Genomic DNA, 19990 nt, shown 5'->3' on the forward strand with positions numbered 1-19990 from the left:
ACAATATAAGCTCCTGCACCAAACCACTCCTCCCTGCAAGTAGAGTTGTTCTAGCTCAAGCAATTACCTGTCAGTTCAACAAGAAAAAGAGAAGGGGGAAAATAAAGAGGGCAAAAAGAAGAAGAAGAGAAATTGGATTCAGGTACATCAGCTCCACAATGCGCCAGAGGTCACCCAGAATCCCCTGGTGCCAATAACACTGAACTTGTTCAACAAACAATTTAGTGACAGCCTCATGGTCACAGAGAAGAGGGCGGGGGGGGGGGGAAGTGCTGCCCAACAGAGTATTGGATTTTCAATGTCACTGCAGAGCTGCAGGGGGTTAGAGCACGGTTTATGGCACGCTGCCTCTTTCTGAGCTGGTGGATGCTCACGGTCAGAATTATCCCTCCCACCTTGCAGCCCTGGAAGGCAAGAACCAACAGTGTTTTGGATGGAGAAGCCAGGGCCCTGTGGCTACGCGCTCCGAAGAGAAACAACACAGCCATTTATGTGGAGTTAGTTGCTTTGCTGCTGTGCTCCTGTTATTCATTCCTCTCTGATAAAAGCTGGGCTACAGATCAGAGAAGCCAGTGGAGTAGCTCAAATTAACTATGGTTTATCTGCGTATGTGACCCAGAGAAACCTGGGATTGGAAGACATAGAATCATAGAATAGTTTGGGTTGGAAAGGACCTTAAGATCATCCAGTTCCAACCCCCCTGCCATGGGCAGGGACACCTCACCCTAAACCATATCACCCAAGGCTCTGTCCAACCTGGCCTTGAACACTGCCAGGGATGGAGCATTCATAACCTCCCTGGGCAACCCATTCCAGTGCCTCAGCACCCTCACAGGAAAGAATTTCCTCCTTAGATCCAATCTAAACTTCCCCTGTTTCAGTTTTAACCCGTTACCCCTTGTCCTGTCACTACAGTCCCTAATGAAGAGTCCCTCCCCAGCAGCCCTACAGGCCCCCTTCAGACACTGGAAGCTGCTCTGAGGTCTCCACACAGCTTCTCTTCTCCAGGCTGAACAGCTCCAACTTTCTCAGCCTGTCTCCATACAGGAGGTGCTCCAGCCCCTGAGCATCCTCGTGGCCTCCTCTGGACTTGTTCCAACAGTTCCATGTCCTTTTTATGTTGAGGACACCAGAATTGCACTCAGTACTCCAGGTGAGGTCTCACAAGAGCAGAGTAAAGGGGCAGGCTCACCTCCTTCGACCTGCATCTAGTGAACATCCCCGACTGCAAGGATGGGCACTGTTCTGTGCCTTGTGCAGGCTACTTTTAAATGACAAAAGATCTGCAGCTTACTCCATATGCTCTGGAAGATCATTTCACACTTTGATCAGTCTAAAAATATTGTTAATATTTCTAAATATTACTAACATTTATTAAAATAGTCTTAATATTTCTATTACATTTATCTATTTATCTATTTATCTATTTATCTATTTATATATATTATATAATAGATAATAATATATATTTATATATAATATTAATATTATCTAAAAATATTTCCTGTGCTCCCATTTACCTTTGTTTAATTCTGAATTTTCAAAAGTTTCTATTTTCCTCCACATGCTTCATCCATAAATACAGAGAGAAGCAGCAGGAAGGAGGGCTGGATCGTGTATGGAAGTGTGTATATATAGCTGGAAGGGCTGGGAGTGAACAGAACTTCCTGTGAAACATCAGTGTCGGCTGCACAGACAGGCTCAGGAACAAACATATTTTCAGGTATCATATTGTGAATGGGGTTATTTGATGCAAATACATGCTACGATATGCTGGGTGTGCCAGAAAGGAAGGGGATCCTGCTCTATTACATCTGAGAGCCACTTGCTATCACAGCATGATCCTGCAAGTGTAGTCTACATTAAAAATGCTCTTGTTTTGCTGCTGTCATAACACAGGGAAAGGGTATGAAACAGCCTGAAACGGTTAAAATCCACTTTCAACACTTGACTGTAAAAGTGACTCATCTGGAAGCCCCATGGCTGTGTAAAGCACTCTTTTAGCAAGCAGGTCCCTGCGTGGTCCTCACTGCAGCTTTTTGCTTTAAAAACCTGAAAGGGACATGGAGATTTCCTTTCTTTCTTATTGCTCATTCAGGCAGATTCATCTAAAATGGATGGATGGAAGGAGGGGGATCCTTGGTTTTATTCCCAGCTCAGCTGCCTGCATGAGCAAGCATCAGTCTTCATCTCAAGCTGTCAAGTTACTTGGCTATTCAATAAATCTAATAATAATAATAATAATAATAATAATAAACTAATGATAGAATAATGATATAGTAATAATGATAGCAACACCAATGATAACAATTTCTATAGCAGCTCTATGAGAGTTATTATCTACTGCATGTAATGATTCAGAGACAATCTTTTGTGCAATCTCTGAATGAGCTTTCCCCGTTTGCTTTCTCCTGTACAGCTTTGCCTGGGGAACCTGTGTCACATCAGAGAGGAGGAAAAATCCTCAGCCTATTTCTCATTACAGAAATAATCTCTATTAGCATCTTATTGTTTAATCCAAAGAAGTGAGAAGCAAAAGAGGAGTCTCTGAGCTCCAAAACGCAACTGAGTTCTTGTGGTGTTTTCAAGCATCAACTCAGCCATTGTAGCAAAAGGCACAGTTCTTTCTGTCCCCCTCTATTATAAAGTGATAAGGCTTAATATAAATCTCTTGTTGAAGTTGAAGCTGGTACATTCTAGCTTGTCCTCACCATAGCTATAAGGCTGAGTGCCAAGGATGGGCTGACACATGACTATTCTATTAATACTCAGTATCTTGTTCATACCTCTGAGTGGTTCGGGAAATGTGACACTGTATTTTTACCCTCCTGGTGTAATATGTGTACAAGACCTCAAGAATCTGCTGCAGGACAGTGAGATTTCGGTGAACTCGTAGATAAAGAGGCCAGGAGAACAGCTGGAATCATTTCCACTTCCTACTGTTATCATTTTATTATATGTTAAATGTTACATCCTGATCTCCCTATGCACATCGGTGCCTCGCTGCTCCCGTGATGTTTGAATACACAGCAAGCAGGAATTCAGTCTAACGAGGATCCAGACTAAATACAGGACGGCAACCCCAGAATAAACCAAGCTAGGAGATTAAAGAGTATCCTGAGGAGTAATTGACTTTTGCAAGGTCATACAACCCATAAGCAGCAGGGCAGGGAGTAACACAGGGCTCTCGGATCCTGACCCAGTGTGCAGACCTTTAACAACTCTGCCTCTATTTTTCAGCTAAGTAATTCCCAACAGGAAGAGAGGGGGAAATGATTGGGCTGGAAAAGCTTTCATTCTTGCCAATTTCATCATTGAATTTTGTGCAAGCCTCAACTGAACTGGCTTGTGATGCAGGCCTGTTCTTAAAGTGGGACATGATGACTTGGGATTAAACACCATCAGGTAAGATGAAAATTAACTCTCACCTAAAACTTCTTCCTGGTGAGACCCACTGCAATGCAGAACAGTTTCCTAGGCAAGTACTGTGACTTGTTTAAGACATTTTAAACCAGAGTGAATAAATTTCTAGCAAAAATATTCCATAGAAACTATTTCTGTATCAAGATTTGCTTTTTTTAAACTTCCAAGCATCCTTGGTGCAAAGGCATTTGAACTGAGCCTGCGATATGTGGTAACAGGGCCTCTTGTGGGAGGAAGAAACTGGAACACACCATTCAATTGAGCAACCACCAGAAAACATCACAGCAAAAACCACCATGGCAATAAGGACCATAAAATGTGATTATTCAGTCAGATTCCATTGCTGTAACGGGGACTGAAGCGCTTTTAATCTCCCAGTTCATCTGGGAGCACATGCTGCTAGAGGGTTTTTAATAAAGACTGCAACTGTATAGTTTGCTTATAAGGGTGTGAGGTAGAGTATGGAGTTGCATGGATCACCTTGCTATTGTCCCATTCCTGGGTTTTCATCTGTGTGTGGATTAGCTCATAGGATGGCTCCATCGCATCCATGTCTGGTTTGGGGTAGCCGGGGATAACGTTGTGTAGCTGGAACCCAAAGGTGAGCAGCCAACTGTTGACATCTGGAAGGGAAGAGAAGCATAAATAGATTACCTGATCTCTCCAGCAGCATTGCCCAGGAGAAGGCACAGAGCAGGACCCTGTGTTGATGGCACTGTAGCAGGACTGGCCAAAAAGATGAGTGTCTATTTACTGTGAAGAGCACAAATCTTAATGGTCTTTGAAAGAACCATGTGTCAAAGCGAGGCTTTCCACATCCAATCACAGTCCAATTCTGCATTTTCCAAGCATTGGCAGTGACCAAATGGCCCAAATCAAAGCCAATGCCACATCTAACCTTCAGCATCAGGGACCTGGCACTGCTCTAAGGTATGCAGGAGAAGCACAGGAGCACCACCGCAATAATGGAGGCTGAGATGCTCCAGCTGAATGGGAAGTGTTGTGCAGTCCTAAAGTCACCTCAGACACAATATTCCTCTTCTGATGACTCTCAAAGGGCCTGCAGGCTGAAGACTAAGTTTAGAGATATGTGAGCCAGAACAGTAGGACATCCATGACAAACATCAGAGCCATTTATCAGGTGCTCATGGACATATCCTCTGCTTTTTTCCATGGCTTTTCCACCTCAGTCCTGAGTTTCTTGGCATTTTTCATAAGAAGGTGTAGTTTGAGTATTAAAACAGTGTAAAGTCACATCATCTTTTACATTTAAAATCAGCCTCCACACTACCTGCAAGGTACATTACAGTGAAAATCAGTGTATATGCCCCATCCCTGGCAGTGTCCAAGGCCAGGTTGGACACAGGGGCTTGGAGCAAGCTGCTCTAGTGGAAGGGGTCCCTGCCTGTGGCAGGGGTTGGGACTGGATGAGCTTTAAGGTCCCTTCCAAACCAAGCCAAACCTATGAAGTTCAACTAATATGTGCTCCATGGGATCTTAAGTATTAGGATGTAACTGGGATTGGGCTGGTGCTGGATGTGCAAGAGGCTTGATTTTCATTTTGCTAAACAAAATAAACGTTAAAACAATCTGAAGAAGGGATTGATTTAAATAACCAAATATGCATCTTCTAATATTTCCTCCTTATTGCCCATGAGACTAAAGGAGTGTGTTGAAGAGCTGGTCAAGAAAGGACATTATGGATGAGAGCGGCAAATAAGGTGCTTCCAGATGACTGGAGAACCAGGAGCCAAACAAACACTCTATATCTGTTGCTTGTTTTCTTACAGGCCAAAACATTGCCATTGGGCAGATGCCCAAGAAGCCCTTGTGACGATCCATGTGGAAGGGGGAGGATTTCTGTAATAAAACCACTTCTGTTCATTCAATGTAGAGATTATTTCTGGAGTGTCTTCTGGAAACAGAGAGGTTGAGGGGGGAGGGAAAGAAATTAAAAGGCTCATTTGATTGTATTTCCTTGCTTAGTGCTAAGCCAGCCTGCTTCCAAATCCTTCTCATCTGAAATAGAATCATAGAACCATAGAATGGTTTGGGTTGGAAAGGACCTTAAGATCATCCAGTTCCAACACCTTGCCACGGGCAGGGACACCTCACACTAAACCATGTCACCCAAGGCTCTGTCCAGCCTGGCCTTGGGCACTGTCAGGGATGGAGCATTCACGGCTTCTCTGGACAACCCATTCCAGTGCCTCAGCAACCTCACAGTAAAGAACTTCTTCCTCAAATGAAGACCTGTGATGCACATATTGTAGACCTGGTGCTCAGTAAACCAGTGAAGGCTGGCATTGGTGCAGGAACCATTTCCCAAGCACTTCACAGCTGTTAAAAAGACCACACAGCAGTGATGCTGAACAGCCAAAACCCATGTAATGTGTCTGAAAGATTCAAGACAAGCCTTCTTTCTTTTGATACCAAACTGACTTTCAAAACATTTGCAAACAGGAGTTTGTTCTTTTTGGGAAGAAGTGTTGGACTCCCCGGAACACACACACAGAAAAAGAAGCTATCCCAAAACATGGGAGGAAGGTGTGGAGCTGAGAAACCAGAGGGGATAATATTAATTTGCCAAGAGGCAGTGACAAGTTTTTTGACAGAAAAGTGCATTTCACATCACTGAGGGGCTTTTTTCTTCAGCTACAGTAACCCTGCCAACACATTTCACAGCAAATTCATTTGAGGGCAAAGAAAAAAGAGTGCTTAATGCAGACACATGTAATGGAAATGTCAGTTCAATCCATCAGGATTGCTGAAGCTGGCAGCAAAGCTCTGTGCCATGAAGTGTACAATCACTAAAACACTAATGTTTAACAATGGGCCTCTCAAAACATAAATACCTGCTTCTCTGTTGTCCCCTCTACATGTGTCTTCAATTTGTACCTATGAGCTCAGAAACCTCATCACTGGAGAACACAGCATGTGCTGTTTGCCTTTGTCCTGGGTGCTGAGCTCCCATAAGGACATAAGGATCAGGATGGGGATGTAGGGTCAGAAAGTGGTTCCCTGGGCACATTTGGTTGTGATGACAAGGCCACTCTCGTCACAGGTCCTGCCCATGAGTTGCCTGAAAGCTTCAGCAGGAAGAAATGCCAGAGCAGCAGCTTTGCATCACGGCACTCATCCCATCTGGTCACCTGCTTCTTCCATGCACTGGGAGTGGAGAGACTTAAAAAGGGCATTTGAGCTCTGTACTCTTGAAAGAAAGAAAATGGAACTTTTAAGACCATGGAAAAATTATTCAGTGCATATACAATATCAAAGTATTGGGTTTAAACATCTTGATTTCATCATCAGAGCTGGGTGGGAACCTGCTCACCTGCACCAAGACAGGCCTGGAAATTTCCTCTTGTCTTAACTTGAGCAGGAAAACAAAACTCTGCTAATACATCCTGAAGGAACTGTTAACAACTAGTTCTGGTGTCCTCAACGTAAGAAGGACATGGAGCTGTTGGAGCAAGTCCAGAGGAGGCCACGAGGATGATCAGGGGCTGGAGCACCTCCTGTATGAAGACAGGCTGAGAGCACTGGGGCTGTTGAGCCTGGAGAAGAGAAGCTGCGTGGAGACCTCAGAGCAGCTTCCAGTGTCTGAAGGGGGCTACAAGGATGCTGGGGAGGGACTTTTTATCAGGGACTGAAGTGATAGGACAAGGGGAGATGGGTTAAAACTTAAACAGGGGAAGTTTAGGTTGGAGATAAGGAAGAAGTTTTTCTCTGTGAGGGTGCTGAGGCGCTGGCACAGGGTGCCCAGAGAAGATGTGAATGCTCCATCCCTGGCAGTGTTCAAGGCCAGGTTGGACAGAGCCTTGGGCAACATGGTCTGGTGTGAGATGTCCTTGCCCATGGCAGGGGGTTGGAACTGGATACTCTTAAGGTCCTTTCCAACCCAAACCATTCTATGATTCTATGATAGACAAGCTTAAGGCAACAACTGCAAATACTGATCTTCCATTTTGGTTTTGACTCCTTAATTTTTCCTTTCCACTTTTCAATCATTAGTTTACATGTAACTTGCAAAGGTTGAAAAACAAGAGGGAAGTTTTCTTTTAGGCTATGCTGGAATTTGTCATTGAGGCAATTCTGAGAGCTGTTTACAGCATTTCTGCTGAGAAATCGCTCAAGCTCAACCCCCTCCCATTAACAAATGCAGTTTTGACAAATAAGCATTTTCTGATAGAAGTTATCTCAAAGTATATTCCCTGACAGCCTTAATTATCAGAGTGAGGCCATCACACAGGATCTTTGTCTGCATCTTTTGGCATACTTCACTTCCCTCATGGCATCAACTTCTCAGCTCTGGAGAAAACAGCTTTTCATTAAAAAAAACCCAAAACAATCTAATCCTTATGATTATTGCAGAAGAACCTGGAAGCACAAATCCTAATGGCTGGAAAACCAAGTGGAACAGAGCAACCCAGGATTTATATCCTATAACATCTTAGCTTATTTTTTTTGCTATTGATCCAATCTCACAACTTAGGGGAACACAAATATTGTTGCATACGGGGAGGCTGTGATAGATGTATCCTGGGCTGCATCAAAAGGAGTGTGACCAGCAGGTCGAAGGAGGTGATCCTGCCCCTCTACCATGTTCTTATGAGACCCCACTTGGGAGCATTGTGTGCAGTTCTGGTGTCCTCAACATAAAAAGGACATGGAACTGTTGGAACAAGTCCAGAGGAGGCCACGAGGATGATCAGGGGCTGGAGCAGCTCCTGTATGAAGACAGGGTGAGGAAGTTGGGGCTGTTCAGCCTGGAGAAGAGAAGCTGCGTGGAGACCTCAGAGCAGCCTTTAACTGTATGAAGGGGGGCTATAGGGATGCTGGGGGGGGACTCTTCATTAGGGACTGTAGTGACAGGAGAAGGGGTGATGGGTTCAAACTGAAACAGGGGAAGTTTAGACTGTATTTAAGGAAGAAGTTCTTTACTTTGAGGGTGCTGAGGCTCTCTCACAAGTAGCATATCCAAAGAAGAGCAATGTATCTTGTGAAGGGTCTGGGGCACAAGTCCTGTGAAGAGGGAACTGGGGTTATTTAACCTGGAAAAAAGGAGGTTTAGGGGAGACCTTATCACCCTCTACAATTACCTGAAAGGAGGTTACAGTGAGGTGGGGGTTGGTCTCTTCTCCCATGTAACAGGCAGTAAGACAAGAGGAAATGGCCTCAAGCTGCACCAGGGCATGTTTAGACTGGAGATTAGACAGGGTTGTCAAGCAGGAACAGGAACAGGCTGCCCAGGGAAGTGGTGGAGTCACCATTCCTGGAAGTACTCAAAAATCATGTAGATATGGCACTCAGGGACATGGTTTAGTGGTGGCCTTGGCAGTGCTGGGTTAATGGTTGGACTCAATGATTTTAGTAGTCTTTTCCAACCTAAATGATATTACCATTCTAGGATGCTATGAATATACGAAGGACATTTAACCCACAGAATGATTTTCTGTATAAAACCCCCACACATAGAACTCATGTTATTGCCATTTAACAAAGTCCTGAGGAAGCAGTTCAGAACTTACGTCAAGCTGTGGGGTAGGTATGGCCTAAACGTGGCTTTTGAGTCTAACCCACCTGCATTTATTGACTTTTAGTAGAAACTGTTAAATCTGTGGGGCAGATTAACTATGATTAACTACATGGTTAGTGTAGGCTGACTGTAATAAAAGGTTTAAATTGCTGTTGTCATTCTGCTAAAACAAATCTGCATGTCATTTGTTTAGTTACAAATAGATCTCTAGCCAAAACTGTGCAAACAGAGCTGCCCCTCTACAAAGTGAAAGGTTATCAGCACATTAACTGGTAGCTAAACTTGGGATATCTGAGGGGGTGAAAATCTGGAAGCAAAATAAAGAGAACACCAAACAAAAGGAAAGGAAACAAGTTTGGGAATTACCATCTCCATCTATGCTAATGAATTAAAGATACTCTGGACATAGGCATCAACTGGCAAAGAAAAGCTTGCGCCCATTATATTAAACATTGGAAAACCTCATGGTGACCAGGATACTAAGAGGGAAGAAACCTGTTGTGTTGGTTTTGGCCAGGATAGAGTTAATTTTCTTCATGGTAGCTAGTATGGGGCTATGTTTTGGGTTTGTGCTGGAACGGGGTTGAGCACACAGGGATGTTTTCACTATTGCTGAGCAGTTCTTATACAAAGTCAAGGCCTTTTTGCTCCACCAGTGCGTGGGTTGGGGTGGGCACAAGGAGTTGCTTATGTGGCTCTTGCTTTGCTTATTAAACTGTCTTTATCCCAACCCATGAGTTTTCTCATTTTTACTCTTTCAGTTCTCTCCCCCATCCCACTGAGGGGACTGAGGAAGCAGCACTGTAGGGCTTAGCTGCTGGCAGGGGTTAAACCATGGCAAGCTCTAGAATACATTAATGAATTTAAATGTCTTACCTGTCATGTAGCATTTGATGTCCTGAGAGTTGCTAATGGGATTGTTGTTTTTGAACATATACAGGTTGAAAGGCATTATGTTATTGCTACTCAGATGCTTCCACATATCATGGTCTGGACTTGTCCAGCGACCCGCTAGCACATCATAGTCTCTCCGTCCCATGTGGATAAGCTTTGTGAGTGGGTCATACAGCCCTCCATGGTAGCCAATGATGATCTGGAAGTTGGGATTGGTGTCCATATAGATCTCCCCATATGCTGTGTACAGTATCTGCTTAATCATTAAGCCAGTCCCACTGAAGACAGCCAAAGGAGTGCCAATGTTATCACAAGCTATGTAGAATTCATCACCGCTGCTGAGCTCCATTGCAAAGAGGTGGCCTTGGAGGTCATAGTAGAGGGAGGTGATCTCGGAGCTCGAGTGGTTGTATAAGTGGGTGACCTTGGTTGGGTTGGTCAGGTCTGCGTAGAAGAACTGCAAGTGATGGCCATGGCTGGTTTTACTAGACACTCTCCTTCCTAGGCCATCGTAGCGGTATTTCACACTCCATCCACTGGCTTTATTGTAGGCTTTGATGAGCAGGCCAGCTGAATTGTACTCAAAAACGTCATTGCCCCTTTGCTTCAGGAAGCCGTCTTCATCCATTTTGTACTGCACATCCCCAAGTCTAGTAATCCTATCCCTGAGGTCGTACCTGAGCGGTGTAAGCCGGGCACTATTCCCTGGACTCAACAAATGGAGGTTTCCATTTAGGTCATAGCTGTAACGCCAGAGGGGTTTGTCATTGATAGACACTGTCTGCAACTGGCCATCAGCATCGTATTCGTATGAGTACCTTGTTGTGTTGGCATAAGGCCCAACCTTCAGCTCTTTCTTAACCACTCTCCCCATGTTGTCATACTGCACAGTCATCCAGTACATGAGAGACCGGAATATCTCGTACTGGACCTCCTTCATCCTGCCATAGGCATCAAAATGTTTAGTGTGAGTCATGACAGCAGTGGTAATAATCTGGTTGATATCGTAGTAGATGACTCCAAATTTACCAAACTGCTCAGTTTTGCCTGACACATCATCATACCTGTAGAGATCAATGGGTAAAGGTGTCTCGTTGATGACTGCTTGCATGCTGGTCACCCGAAAGCTGTTGTCATAGTTGTAGTCAAAGCGTGCATTCACCATGCCTTCCTCAGTGAAGCGGAAGATCTGCCGATCGATGAGGGGTCCTATCTGCCTGTATCTGATTGTACAGGTGAACCCTTCGTTCTGCAAGTTTATGGTCTTCAGCATGCCAGCAGTTTCATCGTAAGTGAAACTGATCTTGGTGGTGTCGTAGAGCATCTCGGCTAACTTGGACAACTTGCCGTACTTGTAGATGACCCGTCTCCCCGTGCCCAAGTACAACGTGTGGAGGAGCTGCTCATCCTCTGTGAAATCCTGAATGACCGAGGCGTTGCCTTCTGGTGGCCTGTAGATGTTCCTGTAGTAACCAATGGAACGAATGGTTTCTAAAGTCTGGCGAGCAACGTTGGGCATGGTCACCGATGACAACCGGTCGTTCTTATCGAACTCAAAGATATACTGCCTCTGGCTGTGAAGGAGCAGCACCATGGACTGGATGGGAGGGAGAAAAGCATAGGTTATCTTCCTGGTTTGCAGTCAAAATGCTACTAAACTCTTACAAAGCATGCAAAGTTCTCCAATCCAAAGAGTAGGGCGAGTGACATAAATCTCTGCACCCACAGGGTTAAATGGTGAGAGGTGTGCCCAGCACATCGAGGGTCCCCAAGTAGGAGTGGGTCACATAAAAAATGCACAGAGGAAGGTCTAAGTTCAGAATGCTCAGCTGTTTCAATCAATACCCTGCAGCTAATTCCCAAATTCCTCGTGCCAATAGCTTTTCCACACTAAATGAATAAAATTGGTAGAGCTACTTAAACAGTGCTTGAAAAAGCATCCCCTGACACCTTCCAATGCCTAATTAATTCACTGTGTCTCCATATCGTCTATTACTCTCTTACTCCAAACTTCTGCCTGCCTGCTTATTTCCTGTTCTGGGATTCTTTTTGCATATAACAAACAATCCACATGGATTGTATAATACAAAGAGCAAGTCAATATTTTCTGCTTTTTAAAAGTTACTTTTAAAAGTAAGTCCTTCCTTAAACTGTTGTAGGCATAGGCTCTACGCAAAACTCAGGAATAGAACATTCCAGCCCCAGGTATGCCACGTATGGATCTATAGAACACTGGGCAGTGTAATGATGAATGGTAATGCCCAGAAGGATTTAAGTCCCATGCCAACCTACAGAATGCAGACTACACACAATGCTGCAGTGTGCTACAGTAATCTGACTGGATTCATGCCTCAGACTTAATTACACGTATTTCCTACGAAGCAGGAATGGGCCCCTAGAAGAAGGCTACACGTCAGAGTGTACGGGTTGTTTTCACATGGAAAATCCTATTGGAAATTCCTACTGTTCACTCCTGTGACTTCAGCTGGAGATATTTTATATTGCAGCTGACTCAACAAAGGAATGTCGTGCTTAAAAATTCAAATGCCAAAGCTTCACAGCATTAAGACAAGAGCTCAGTGTGGCTGGGAAGAAAGTTCTCAGGCTGTTTTCAACTGCTCTTTGGTGGTCTGGCATCAAAGTCAATATGTGCACCTTAGAGCATAGGACCATAAGAACCATAAATTAGCTGGCGTGAAGGAGCACTGCTCTACTAAAGTCAAAGGAGTAAAGCCCATTTGCACCAAACACACCATCTCTAATTGATAAGAGGATTCTTACCTTCTCTAAGTAAGTGTAGCTCCATGATTTGCCATCAGCAAAGATCCTGGATGTAATCCTGCCAGACTGATCATACTCCATCCTTTCTGACATTGTGCCCCTCTGAATCCCTGCAATATGTCCTCCTGGGGAGTAGGTGACATTGACCCCATTCAGTCTGCTGCTGGGTGACCACAGGCTGGGCCTCCCTGCCTGGTCATAGAGGATGCGGAGCGTGAACTTGCGGTGGTCATCATAGATCTTCTCTGTCCTTGTCACACGGTCAAAGTCGAGGGACAGCAGGTTTCTGTTGTGAACCTACAGGATAAAGAGGGAGAATTAGGAAGCTGGAAAGAGTTCAAGTTACAAAGACCACCCTTTTCTTCACCAAATACCTCTTTAGACCATACTGGAGAGTACCCGTTTGTAATCCTACATTGCTTCTGTTGACTTCAGTGAGGAGTGAGGCAGAAAACCAGGGTAATTCTGAAACATCACCATGGTGAAGGAATATCGCTCATATCCCAAACCTAGGCTTAGAACTGCTACAGCAGGTGTGATTACAGCCCTACAGAAGACAGAGTGACAACTTGTTGCAAGGAATATTTGCGAAGTACTCTGCTTCTCAAACCTAGGTTATACAGTCTTGCTGCCATGCACATCAAAAATAATGCTTGTAGAAAGAAGATGTATGTTGTGTCAACATAGTAGAAATCAGAGTTTTTCTCTGAGTCTATATACTCAGAGAATATACTGCAGGCACTGGAGGTTGAGCCTTTCCCCTGAGATGAAGTATGGAGGCTTCGACCACTGTAGATGTTACACAGAGCGGGAGGTTTTGTGTGAGAGTTGCAGCTTTAGCTTCATTGTCCTGGGGTTATTCGGTGTTGCATAATTACACTCCTGTTCCCTCCACTGCCTCTGCATTTCCAAAGATCAAAGGTATCTACTTCAAAGCTAGGAGCAGGAATACATCCTCATTCAGGGACTGTAGCACAGAGCAACAGAAAAAGAACCTGATAATACAACTTGTGTGCAAGGAGATTCACAAAGGCACATTGCCACAGCAGCAAAGCACTGAGCAAGGATGAAAACCCCACATTCCCAGTACAAGCTTCCCAATGAAGAAAGCTGTTTTGCCATCCCACCACTTTTAAACCTCTTTCATTTGCTGAACCCCTCTTCTCTAGAAAGAGACTCTTCCTGGGTAAATTTCAAACTCCCTTTGCAGCCCTTTAGCTGCAGGCAATAAACCAGGGTTTGCTGCTTGCTGCAGGGTCTTCAGACCAAGTTATAACACTACCTTATGCCCCTCTGGATAAAGCCAACACTCCTGACCTGAGCACTGTTCTCAGCCCTGGTTTGGCTTTGATCTTGGCCATGGCTTTAGGGTGTATGATTGAATTCCCGCTATATTTTGAGGGATGAGGGAGTATCTGAGTGCTAAACAGCAAGAGAAAGGATGGGGTAGAATAAAGAAGGGATTCCTCGGCCCTGGAGGAACAGGAGAGGGAGAGGCAGGACCACTGCAGTGCTTTTGTGCTGCGTGGGTCCTTTCCAACCCTAACTGAAGCTTAGAGACACCACAACGTTGGAATTCAAAAGAAGGCACCTCAGGAGCTGGGGAATCAGTGCCCATGATGTAATTACAAGGATGATGTAAGAGGAGGCAAGTGCAACAGTGGTTTTCAATTAATGAAGAACAATGGTAAAAGGCAGGTATGAGTCAAGGGAAGAAGCGTTGTGGAAAACAGATAATGTTCTAATTAAATATGTGCAAAATAGAATGTACATTTGTGATGGAAGAAGGAATCAGCCAACAGCCCGCTGTAACAGGCGAGCTGGAAAATAACTACAAAGCTATCAAGACTCTAAGTACAGATGCACACATAGAGCTAAGAGCATTTTGTTCTCTCAGTCGGCTCTTGCTGCCATAAATAGGGTAACAGAAGTGGCAATGGTTTGCAAAAAAATCAAATCAGGAAGGAACAGCATCTCTGCCTTCCACCTCTTTGCAGAGCAGATCCAGCCCAGCAGCTGCAGTTTCTTCTGCTCCTGGTCTCTGCCAAGAGAGCTGGAGACAGCTCTTCCAGGGTTGGGATTGATGTCCAGGCTGAAAGTGGTCCCCTGACCTGTGTGCCAGCAGCAGTGCCATTCTCTGTGCTGGAAGGACCAAATAACAGGTCCTCGGATGGCTCTCCAGCTTAGTCCAAATCCCTGTATCCCATTACTGGTGCCCTAAGTCATCCCACTCTCCCCATGCTCTGGCAAGCGACTTCTGCAGGACTAGTTGGAACCAAACTTCCTTTCTGTGAGCTTTTAATGATTTGTATTCTCAAATATGGAACCCATCCTTGTTCAACGGCATGTCTTGAATAGAAGGGAATTTTCCACAGCAGAACTGAAAGGGCCGCGGGCTTCAGTCCAATAACCATGTGTTATGGTGAGCAGCTAAATAAGGTGATACATCCCCGAGTCCTTAACCTGGAACAGGGTCTGAAAAGCTCCTGCAAAAAGCTTTTGCCCCTCAGAGCATTTGACAAGGCTTGTGATCAGCACAGGATTGAGACAGGGAAAATCTAAATCCCCGGTTCACAGTGTATTTGACATCCCTCTATAATATACGAGAGACTAAATTTAACCCCAGACTCATGTTCCATAATACTTCATTCAATCCCTCAGCTTGCTTTGGGAAAGCAACAGCATAATCACACCACCATCTCTGAGTTCTCCAGTGTTTCCTAGGGAGCTCCTTTAGCTTAAATGATAATTAAACACCATGCCCTGATCTCCCTGGGAGCACAAGAGCACAGAAAGGGAAGCTTTCTCTTGCAAACACTCTGGCAACCTTCAGCAGAGGAGGGCAAACAATACTTCTGCAATGAGAGCTCCTGGAGCCAACAACATCCATGTGATAAATGGTTGCCTACAAAGCAATTTCCCCAGTGAATTGCTAAAGCTATTGAGGTGAGCATCTCCAGACCTCAACACCTTGTGGAGGTGATGCTGGGCTGTTCTCATTAGTCAACACACCAGGAGCAGTAGCAGCACATCCCTCCCTGGTCACGCTGGTCCTGGGGAGTGTCTGGTCTTGATGCTACCATTAACCTGCTGCCAAGGTCTTGGGAAAAACAAAGTGACTTACAACAGGAGTTTCCATGGTTAAGGGAATAAAAGAGCTGAGCCAGCAGCTCTCTTTTGGCTGTCCTGTTTGCTCCACTGTCAGAGATTACTTTATGTCCTTCTTCATTGAAAAACATCAAGTTTGTTTAAAAAGGAAGGAGTCTGTTCCTTGGAGCTGAATGCACTCACTGCAGATGGACTCTGTGTTGCTGTTGGCCAGTGATGGATTGAATTCATAGCCAGCCAGTTTATGGAGATGTCCCACTGCTGGGGACAGTGGATCAGAGCATCACAACTTTCCATAGGGTGTGTGGTATAGAAGAGAAAGGGTCTGCTTTAACATGTAAGAATAAGAATACCCCACAGCTGTGAGAGGAAGGGCCACAGCTCATAAGGTGTAGAACTGCTGGAATAAATCCAGAGGAGGTCATGAGGATGATCAGGGGCTGGAGCAGCTCCTGTATGGAGACAGGCTGAGAAAGTTGGGGCTGTTCAGACTGGAGAAGAGAAGCTGTGTGGAGACCTCAGAGCAGCTTCCAGGGTCTGAAGGGGGCCTATAGGGATGCTGGGGAGGGACTCTTCATTAGGGACTGGAGTGACAGGACAAGGGGTGATGGGTTAAAACTTAAACAGGGGAAGTTTAGATTTGATATAAGGAAGAAGTTCTTTATGTGAGGGTGCTGAGGCACTGGAATGGGTTGCCCAGGGAGGTTGTAATGCTCCATCCCTGTCAGTGTTCAAGGCCAGCTTGGACAGAGCCTTGGGTGCCATGGTTTAGTGTGAGGTGTCCCTGCCCATGGCAGGGGAATTGGAACTGGATGATCTTAAGGTCCTTTCCAACCCTAACTATTCTATGATTCTATGATTCTATGTGGATCCATGCGATGGCAGAACAAAGAATGTTGGTTTCAGGGAACTCCCTTTTCTATAGTGGCCAGATCCTGTTCTCATCTCAAAGGCTTCACAGAATGGTGCTGCAGCCTTTTTGGGTATGTTCTTTCCCCATGGAGCACCATGTCTTTGCTGCTGTCTCATGTGGGCAGTGGGGGTGAGGGGAGAGGGAAAGCAGTGATTTACTCACACATGGCTGAAAACGATAACATGTCCCCAGATGAACAAAAAACACGTTGAACTTAATTTCCCTCAGCTTCTCCCTTGCCAGGGAAAGCAGCAATTACTGGGAGGAGGGAAGGGGAGAACATGACACATTAAACGTCAGGCAATCCCCAGGGAGGCAATTAGCACCTTGCAGGTTTATGTCTTAGGGGTGCAGATGCTGCCATGCAGGTACAGACAAGCAGCTTAAAACATCTTGTACACCCTCAGCTATTTTGAACCCCTGAACAGAGCCATAACTGAGTCCTTCAACCATGTAAGATGCTCTTCTGCTTCACTAGAAGGGTCCCGATAGGCTCAAAATGTGAATAAATGCTGGCAGATTTATAGGGACATCATTAACCAGCCTGAAAACTCATTTTGCAATGCAGTTTGCAACTGCAGGACAATATTAAAGCAAAGACACATTCTGCTTTTGAATCTACTGTGAGAATTTGGGAAGATAAAACTGACATGGGCAGCTGAGCTGTGGCTAAGTGAATGGAAACTGCTTTGAACACCAAATAGCTGTGGCAGATTTCAGCAGGGTCACTCCTTTCAACAGAAAACCTGCCTGAAAATTCCATTCGTTTTTAAAATGAAATAATAAAATAGAATGAAAATACCCCAGACAAACCATTGCAAAGGGATCTGCAGGTACAGAGCAGTTCCCACTGAAGGACCAGCTTCAGTTTTCTTCTGATAGCAGAATAGAGCCTATTGAAACAAGGGGAAAAGAGCAGAGGCTGGGCTGGGGAGGGTGAAGAGCAACACTTGACAAGTGTGAGTGAGGAGAGGTGGGAGAAATCACACCAAGATGCCAGGGGTCACGCAGCAGGGAAGAGGGAGAGGTGAAGAGCAAGGACTGGGAAACATATATCGAGAAACCAGAGCATTAACCCTAACCATTCTACGATTAACATTTGCTGCAAAGCTGAAGTGCAACTGAATAGCTGCAATCCTTTTACAGTGGTGGCATTGCGCAGCACTAAGCATCTTTCCCCAAGGCTCTGAATTTGCCAGGTGCTGAGCAGCTTCCCAGGAACCGTTCACCAGCTCATGACTGAGACCAGCAAGGTGCAGGGTGAGTGCACAGGACAGGTTACGAGCCTTGCCAAGCAGTTAGCAGGGGGAGATCTTTAAAGAGCCCTGACAAGTCTGCGGTGCAGTGTGTGGAACAAGGTTTTCAAAACACATCAGTCTCAAGCACGGAAAGGGCCATTGGGTTGTAGCTGTTTGTAACACTTCACTTAGGGGAGCAATGACAATTGCAACGCACGGCCCTGAGAGCCCAAGTTCAACAGATCAGGAAGCATCAGGAATCTAGATATTATTCTGAGGCTTCCCTGGAAACATAATCACAGAATGGTTTGGGTTGGAAGGGACCCTAAAGCTCATCCAGCTCCAACCCCTGCCACAGGCAGGGACCCTTTCCACTAGAGCAGCTTGCTCCAAGAACCTGTGTCCAACTTGGCCTTGAACACTGCCAGGGATGGGGCAGCCACAGCTTCTCTGGGCACCCTGTGCCAGCGCCTCAGCACCCTCACAGGGAAGAGCTTCTGCCTAAGAGCTCAGCTCAGTCTCCCCTCGGGCAGGTTAAAGCCATTCCCCTTGGCCTTTCCCTACAGGCCCTTGTCCAAAGCCCCTCTCCAGCTTTCCTGCAGCCCCTTCAGGCACTGGAGCTGCTCTCAGGTCTCCCCTTCAGGAGCCTTCTCTTCTCCAGGCTGACCCAGCCCGGCTCTCTCAGCCTGTCCTCATATGCTTAGAAAACTTTTGGTGCTCAGGTCTATTACTGCCAGCAGCACGGATAGAAAATACCTGCACTAATTGATGCAGTATTTTGTAGTTATGATTGTCTCTCACTTGCTTAAACAGCCTATCATGATAGTTACACCTGTGATCACACATGGGAGGTCACACAATTCCAGTGATGCAAAGGACTTGTAGGCAAATCATCAATCCTACCTGTGACGGCCAAGAGAACATCAGCACAGATGTGTATATTCAAATCACAAAGGTTGTGTCACTGATAGTGAACAGCTAGTTCTGTGTTCTGCAGCCTCATCCCTATCGCAGACAACACAATCCCTGACCCTTTGTGTCAAGAGACTGAGAACTGCTGAGATGGGAAGCGCAATGCAAAACACTTCTCACTCACCCTCAGCCGACGTCCGAAGACGGTGACCTGCCCTCTCGCTTGCTCCTTCCTCTGCCTCCACTCCACGAGATTGAGGCCGTTGTCGATGGGCAGGGTGACGTTCCTCTTCCCCACCGTGGGGTTGACAGTGCCCGCCAGCAGATGTGGCTCGGTCTGCAGGGCCACCTCCATGCCGTTGGCGAGCATCAGTCTGAGAGAGCCATCGGCGCCAATGTAGTAGCTGTTTCGAACTTGGTCTGAAGACAGAAAAGAGATCTTTTGAAACCCAGTGATAGAGCCTCAGCTTTTCATTAGCCCCCTCAGTCAGGCTTCATCAGCATTTCTGATGGCTGTCACCAAATGCACCCTGTCACTCACCTGTCCCATTCACAGTGAACAGAACATTGGTTTCATCAGTGACGGACAATCTCTTTCATTCTGATGAGGTTCTGCACCTCAAAGCTTTGCAGAAAGGTCTTGCACGAGTTAAAAAAGGCACCGATATAAAATCCATGTAATACCCTAGCAAAGGACACAGCTTCAAACCTTTTCCTCTAGGCTAAACCACTGGGTGGGGGGATGCGCGCTTTAAATCACAGTCTGGATGAAAACTTTCCACGCTTTCATATCCTCAAGATCCCAATTCCACCACAAGAGATGAAAAAATGGGGCCACCTCCTTGTCTCACCAGTGACAGGAAATTGCACAGTGAGTTAATGCTCACCAGTTCCCCAAACAACAGCCAAACCCCTTTCACTTGGGAAAGCTTTCAGGAGGCAACCAAAGCCCTCGTGTTTAGAAAGAAAGCAGAGGCACTAAGCTCCCACACATCTCCATACGTCTGGCCTCTGCTAGCTCATGAGAGATCAGCAGCATTTGTAGCCAGGATTTGGGACTTCAGGAGTGGAAGAGGAGAACTTTATCCTTTCCACATCCTTCAGGAATGAGGCAGGCTGAAAGCGCATCCTTTGAATCCCCAGCTGGCATTTCCCTCTGCAGAGAGAAGGGTAAGAAAGCAC

At 45.6% G+C, this 19990-nt stretch overlaps 1 protein-coding gene across 11 annotated transcripts in view; it reads right to left on the minus strand.

The window, feature by feature from the left end:
- TENM4 (teneurin transmembrane protein 4) overlaps positions 1-19990 on the minus strand; it is a 755231-nt gene that overhangs the window by 11961 nt on the left and 723280 nt on the right. For all 11 annotated transcript variants that reach the window (XM_057408504.1, XM_057408506.1, XM_057408511.1 and 8 more), the window contains 4 exons: positions 18993-19228; positions 12638-12934; positions 9839-11453; positions 3904-4046 (listed from right to left, as the gene is read on the minus strand). In XM_057408504.1, coding sequence (XP_057264487.1) covers positions 3904-4046; positions 9839-11453; positions 12638-12934; positions 18993-19228 — 2291 coding nt within the window. The remainder of the gene's footprint in view (positions 1-3903; positions 4047-9838; positions 11454-12637; positions 12935-18992; positions 19229-19990) is intronic.

This window comes from Pezoporus wallicus, unplaced genomic scaffold, assembly GCF_028554395.1.
Source record: "Pezoporus wallicus isolate ANWC-B61680 ecotype Strahan unplaced genomic scaffold, APGP_CSIRO_Pwel_v1 contig_7461, whole genome shotgun sequence".
Taxonomy (NCBI): domain Eukaryota; kingdom Metazoa; phylum Chordata; class Aves; order Psittaciformes; family Psittacidae; genus Pezoporus; species Pezoporus wallicus.